This window comes from Salvelinus sp. IW2-2015, linkage group LG24 (genome assembly GCF_002910315.2).
Source record: "Salvelinus sp. IW2-2015 linkage group LG24, ASM291031v2, whole genome shotgun sequence".
Classification (NCBI taxonomy): domain Eukaryota; kingdom Metazoa; phylum Chordata; class Actinopteri; order Salmoniformes; family Salmonidae; genus Salvelinus; species Salvelinus sp. IW2-2015.
In genome coordinates, this window is record NC_036864.1 from 2,252,778 (window position 1) to 2,259,807 (window position 7,030).

At 46.6% G+C, this 7,030-nt stretch overlaps 1 protein-coding gene across 1 annotated transcript in view; it reads right to left on the reverse strand.

Moving 5' to 3' along the window:
- The window catches only part of LOC111951469 (kinesin-like protein KIF21A), a 37,655-nt gene that overhangs the window by 16,435 nt on the left and 14,190 nt on the right, over positions 1-7,030 (reverse strand). The window contains 5 exon segments of the mRNA XM_070434738.1: positions 344-517; positions 3,459-3,593; positions 3,775-3,924; positions 4,931-5,113; positions 6,689-6,911. Of these exon segments, the coding sequence (XP_070290839.1) occupies positions 344-517; positions 3,459-3,593; positions 3,775-3,924; positions 4,931-5,113; positions 6,689-6,911 (865 nt within the window).

The following is a 7,030-nucleotide window of genomic DNA, read 5'->3' on the forward strand; positions in this document are numbered from 1 at the left end:
GGTGGTGGCAGACAGTGTTGGTAGGACATCTGCAATATCTTTCTCAACCACCAGGTGGCGCTTTCCCGATAGCTTCTCAGCTCTACACAACAAGTGTATCATTGAAACAGTTCAGGTCAGTCATCCAAGAAGAGGACATGGCATCACCACTGTCCTGACTCTCTAAAACCTCCTAGTGCTGAGTAACCTATGACTTTTACATGCACTGTTCTAGCATTGGGAATGGTTCGGGTCAATTCCATTTAAAGTCCGTCAACTGGTAATAAATTGACTCAAACCAGGCACTGTGTGTTCACCCTTTTTTCTAACTATAGCATGCATTATTTTACAGTGAGAGTCTCACCAGTCCACAGTTGATGGAGATGCCTTCCTTGGCTCGATCCCCAGTAGCTCCTGTCCTCTTTAGTCTCTCCGACCCGGCCAGGTCCACAAAGTGAAACTTAGCCGTCAGCGTCTCGAACTCAGAGTTGATCTCAGAGGAACCGTTGGCCAGACGGTTGTCTGTCTCATTGGACTCCTGAAGGAGGAGATGGGCATTGTGAATCAAACAAATAAGAGACTGTGGGGAAAATAAACATGGTGATTGTGTGTGTAAGTTCATGTCTTGGACATGTGTATCGACATTTGGGCTGTAGCATTGATTAGGCTTATGAGAGAAATATAACTGGTGGTTTTCGTCTTCCATTATAACTCTCAATAACAACACCAGTGGATAGACATATCTGTATCTGTAACAGCCTGTATGTTGTCCATGTAATCAGCGGAGCAGAGAGAGTGACATCATGCCCAGCTGGTGTGTGTGTCCATTGGGATTTATGTGGGGAGATATGCTGTGTGGTGAGCTGTGTCACTGGCTGGGGAGCTGTGTGGGAGGCTTGGGTAACGCTGCATTTCACAGTCCTCTTGTTTATCAGCTGGGGTGTTTATTGTTTATCTCATAAATACTAGGAAATTAAATGTTATTAATGTGTATTTTCACAATAGGCAACAAACGAGTGGTTGTATGTTACAACAACCCCCAAATAAAACGGTAATAATTATGCAGCCTAATAACCTTTTCGTCATGTAATTTCAAAAGAATGACAGGGTAAACAGATAAGTGAAAATAGTACAGCCAGTGAAATAGACTGTGAAAAGCTTATCCTATCCTAGGCTTGGCTCTGGAGAGCTCCAGGCCACTGGTGCTATGCCACGTACGCTGTCGTCTGGAGTGCAGACTCTGACTTGGCACAGGTGGATGGTGAAGATGGCATGGGAGCGCGAGCTCTGGATGTTCATCTGGGTGCTGGCTGTAGTACGGGACAGAGCACCCAGCTTCAGACACTGCATCATCTGTACAGGGAGNTCTCTCTTGCACCCTCCATCCCTCTTTCCTTCTCTTACCGTCTTGTACTCCATCAGTTCCATCTGTAGCCTGGCAATATCAGTCCTGAGAGCTGATATCTGCTGGGAGGCTTTGTCCTGGTTCACCATCACCTTGTTCTTAATGTTCCTGGCTCGGTTAGCGTAGTTCAGACAGCTCAGTGTCTCCATGAAGTCCCGGTCAGATGGGCTGATACACGCTATCATCACCGTTTGACTGGGGATAGAGATAGAAGATGGACGGAATACCGACACAGACCGTAGACAGACACACAGAAAAAAAGAAGACTACATTAGGAACTGAATAACTATACAGGCAATGTATTGAAATCAATGTAAATCACTTAGTAAACTACTTGGAAAAGCCGTACAGAATTAATGATTCTAATTTAGTCAAAAATATATCATTTTTCACATAGATGGTAATTAATTCACTCACTAGCATAAAGAAATTCCGGTTTTAATGGGTCACTTTTAAAACATTGATATTCCAGTCAGCAGACCTTCGTTAGACAGATAATTCATTCATCCACAGAATAAAAGCTTCAGGGAGAGGTTCTAGTGTTAAACCTCTATTATATCTAYATCTTCCAACACTATTACATACAGTGTCTTTGTGTGGTTTATGAGGACATACAGACCTGTTTCCTCCCAGAGAGTCCTGCAGTAGCCGGGTGAGTTTCGAGTCCCTGTAAGGCACATGGGTGGACCTCTTACTCCTGTCCCCCAGAGCACTGATCACGTTACCCAGCGCAAGCTGCAGCGAGAGAGGAATAAACCGACCGAGGAGACATGAAGATGAGATGACGGTCCTTAAAAAAGGACCGCTTAAACATCTGCATTCTATCAAAATAAAGCATCAAATCCTTCCTTCAATGGGATGTTTAAATTCAGTTGTCAATCAAAGAGATGGCGGCAGACAGTGTTGGTAGAACGTCTGCAATATCTTTCTCAGCCACCAGGAGGCTCCCTTTCCCATAGTTTCCAAGCTCTAGACAACAGGTGTATCATTGAAACAGTTCATGTCAGTCGTCCAAGAAGAGGACATGGCATCATCACTGTCCCGACTCTCTAAAACATCCTAGTGCTGAGTAACCTATGACCTTTACAGGCACTGTTATAGCATTGGGAATGGTTAGGGTCAATTCCATTTCAAGTCAGTCAACTTGTAATAAATTGACCCAAACCAGGCACTGTGTGTACACCATCTTACTAACTATAGCCTGCGTTATTTCACAGTGAGAGTCTCACCAGTCCACAGTTGATGGAGATGCCTTCCTTGGCTCGATCCCCAGTAGCTCCGGTCCTCTTTAGTCTCTCCGACCCGGCCAGGTCCACAAAGTGAAACTTAGCCGTCAGCGTCTCGAACTCAGGGTTGACCTCAGAGGAACCGTTGGCCAGACGGTTGTCTGTCTCATTGGACTCCTGAAGGAGGAGATGGGCATTGTGTAAAAAAACAAATAAGAGACTGTGGGGCAAATACGCATGGTGATTGTGTTTGTAATTCCATGTCTTRGACATGTGTATCGACATTTCGGCTGTAGCATTGATTAGGCCTATGAGAGAAATACAACTGGTGGTGTTCGTCTTCCATTATAACTCTCAATAACAACACCAGTGGATAAGCCTGTCTGTATCTGTAACAGCCTGTATATTGTTCATGTAATCAGCGGGCAGGGAGAGGAGGGTGACATCATGCCCAGCTGGTGTGTGTGTGAATTGGGAGCTATGTGGGGAGATATGCTGTGTGGGGAGCTGTGTCGCTGGCTGGGGAGCTGTGTGGGAGGCTTGGGAAACTCTGCATTTCACACTACTCTTGTTTATCAGCTGATTATCTCATAAATACTAGGAAATTACATGCTATTAATGTGTATTTTCACAATTGGCAAYGAACAAGTGGTTGTTTGTTACAACCCCCAAATAAAAGGGTCATGATTATGCAGCCTAATAACCTTATAATCATGTAATTTCTRAAGAATGACAGGGAAAACAGCTAAGTGAAAATAGTACGGCCAGTGAAATAGACTGTCAAAAAGCGTATCCTATCCTAGGCTTGGCTCTAGAGAGCTCCAGCCCACTGGTGCGATGCCACGTACACTGTCGTCCGGAGCGCARACTCTGACTTGGCACAGGTGGATGGTGAAGATGGCATGGGAGCGCGAGCTCTGGACATTCATCTGGGTGCTGGCCGTGGTACGGGACAGAGCACCCAGCTTCAGACACTGCATCATCTGTACATGGGGGGAGGGGGAGAGAGGGGAGAGTTTAGAGTACACTGTATTCAAGAGAGAAATTCTGTTTGACAATTCACATACACAGACAGATGTAGGCTTACAGCAATAACATATATTTAACCAATGACCTTGGGTACAGATTGGTGTTGTTCTGCTTTAGGCTGCGATTGAGACTAACCTCTGCCTCGGAGGTGACCGTGCGTGTGGTGACTCCCACAGTGTAGATGCCTCCGTTAGCGTCCTCATGAATCTTGATGGTGGACTTCTGTCTCTTCCCATCCATGTCCCGCGTTGATTCAAACAGATCCAACACCTCCTCATTGTACAGCTGGGATAGTGGGAAAAAATAGATACTTTTTCAAATAAAAAAACTGGCCGACGAGCCAATACCCCAAAGCCAAATAACTGTGCGTGGAAAACATCAGTAGCTTTGGTTATGGCAAGTATGCTGCTTTATTCGTTTATTTTTTAATTTGTATATTATTATTTATTTTTAAAAACTTTTTTGTCATATCCAATTGGTAGTTACAGTCTTGTCCCATTGCTGCAACTCCCATATGGACTCGGGAGAGTCGAAGGTAGAGAGCCAAGCGTCCCCCGAAACACAACCCGCCAAAAGGGCACAATGCACACAATGCTCGCTTAACCCGGAAGCCAGCCACACCAATGTGTCGGAGGAAACACTGTACAACTGGCGACCGTGTCATCGTGCATTCGCCCGGACCCGCCACAAGGAGTCGCTAGAGCGCGATGGGACAAGGACATCCCGGGCCGGCCCAACCCTCCCCTAACCCGGACAACGCTGGGCCAATTGTACGTCCTCTCATGGGTCTCCCGGTCACGGCCGGCTGCGACACAGCCCGGTATCTAACTCGGGAGGCCACTGCTTTATTAGTTGTTAGAGACATGCATCAGCAAGCGATATCAGAGTTGAGTGAGACACGTAATTCCCTAGTAATTACTCTATGGTGATAAATCATCTGCCTGTAGAGTTAAGTTAGCTGAACACGTCCCATGAGCAATACTTCTCTCTGCTCCAGGCTGCTACACACAGATGCAGCAGCCCCTAGCCAGAACCCTCTCTTGTGTTAGCAGCTCTGAGGGAAGGGAACAGGATAGATTTAAGTAAGAAATAATGCCTTCCAGGGCCAATGAAACCTGCATCTCCTAGCTTCCTCATGTTGCAGAGCTAATGTGAGACTACAGAGAGMGATTGTATTTCAGGTTCAAAAGTGTAACCAGTTCGGGATTGAATACGGGTCTCCCRCTCACCAACCCAACGTCTTAACCAAATCACCTCAGCTACAAAAGCACATACTTTTCATCGCGCCTACCTCCAGGAACTGTGCGTTGATCTTGAACTCGGGTACAGGCTTGCCTTGCTCTGTGGCGGCCTGCCGCCGTTCCTCAATGCCCCTGAAGAGGTGCCTGACTGCCCGGGGAATGATGCCCAACTCCTCCTCACAGATGTTCACGTCAAACCCTGTACCCATGGTGTAGGTCTTCCCCGAACCAGTCTGGGGGAGAGGGAGAAGAAGGGAGGGGGGGCATGATAGGATCAATAACAAATGATATTGTTTCATTTATCGACTCACTTATCTGACTTCAAACTTACTCAGACAGTCAGTGGGCCTATGGTGCTGTTTCATGAATGCAGCAAGTCATAAAGCGGGATCAGTTGAGCTTTTCTGACTCAAATTAAAAAACAGTACAAAAACGGCAATGTTCAGAATGGAAGAAAAACAAGCCCTGCCAAAATGATTCTCCTGGACTAAAGCCTGCCCCTAATATATGTAGCTACTACTGCACAGTGCACACACATTGGGGTTGGGGGCTTGGTTGTCATGGTGACTACCAACGGAATGCGATGCTAATTCACACGTCACCTGAAAGATACTCTGACAGTGGTGTGTGTGTGAATGTGTGTGTGTGCCCGTGCATTTTTGTGTGCATTTGTGTAGATGTCATGTGTGTGTGTGTGCATGCATGCGGTACATATAAATGGTTGTGTGTGAGTGTGCATGTGTATATGGGTCCGTGCGTGCGCGACCCGCTGTGCCCCTTGAATGAGAGTCTGACAGGGAGACAACGGGGCTGAGAAGAATGGAGCCGGCAGAGGAGAATGGACAGAGAGATTAAGAGGAGGAGAGGAGTGAAAGGAGAGTTTGGCAGAGCTCCACTATAGAGCTTCAGTTCAGAGGAAGAAGTTGTGACAGGGGGAAACACTAAAAGTACAAGAGAGAGAGACAGAGAGAGAGAGAGAGAGAGAGAGAGAGAGAGAGAGAGAAGGATAGAGAGCGAGAGAGAGAGACGGAGATGAAGTGAAGGAGTTTGAGAGAGTGAGACAGACAGGCATAGAGAGAGAGAGAGAGAGCAGGGAGAAAGAGAGAGAGAGAGAGAGAGAGAGCAGGGAGAAAGAGAGAGAGAGATAGTGAAGGAGAGCCTGATAGATAGATATGAACATGTACTGTAGAAAGTCAGTCACATGTGCTAATCTATCAAGCCAATAAAAACCCTGAGGTTGGTCCTGTTAGAACATGCCTGCCTTTGCTGAGTTGACTGTTTTCATGGCCTGTTTGCTTCGCTCTTCATATGAAACGAGATCTCCTGAAGACKTGGAGCCTAACTGAGAACAGTTTCTAGCAGTGCTGTGTCACTCACTGAGACACAGTTGTAAAGGTTTGATAAATGACGGTGTCACAGTCAACGTGAGTTTAGCAGAGTTACAGTATATCCCTSACTGAGTCACTGATAGGGGTTTGATAAATGACTTTGTGTGAGTGTGGTATTGGAAACAAGGTGTGATAACATGTTCTGCTTGCTTACAGTAACAACACTGTTTTTGAATTCATCCGGCAAGGGACCAGAGACCACAGGGCACGTGGTGGATTCCTGTGTGTGGCAGAGCCACGCCCTTTCCTTGGGTGTGTCCAGCATTGCACCGCATTGCGTCTGTAGGCAAATATGGTGTGTGTGCGTGTGTGTGTTTTTTATGCATTTGTGCACGTGTGTATTTGTATGCATTTGTGCATGTACGCCTCCGTGTGTGTGTGTGTGTGCATGTGTGTGTGTGTGTCATGCAAATATCTGACCTGTCCATAGGCGAAGATGGTAGCGTTGTACCCCTCGAAGCATCCCTCGATGAGTTTCTCTGTGCAGTGTGTGTAGATGCTGTCCTGCTGGGAGTCCATGTCAAACACGTAGTCGTACGTGAACGCCTTGTCTTTACCCAGCATCACCTGGGGCTCGGCGGGCATGCAGAACGTACAGATGTGACATCCCTCGATCTTCTCCCTCGCCAGCTGAGGACGAATCCTGAGAGAGGGCGAGAGAGATGTTGGGTTAGGGTTTGTAACTGTATGAAACATTTAACCTGAACAGACATACAAAAATGGAGAGCGAGAGAGAGTTTATCACGGAGATGCTTGTGTGCT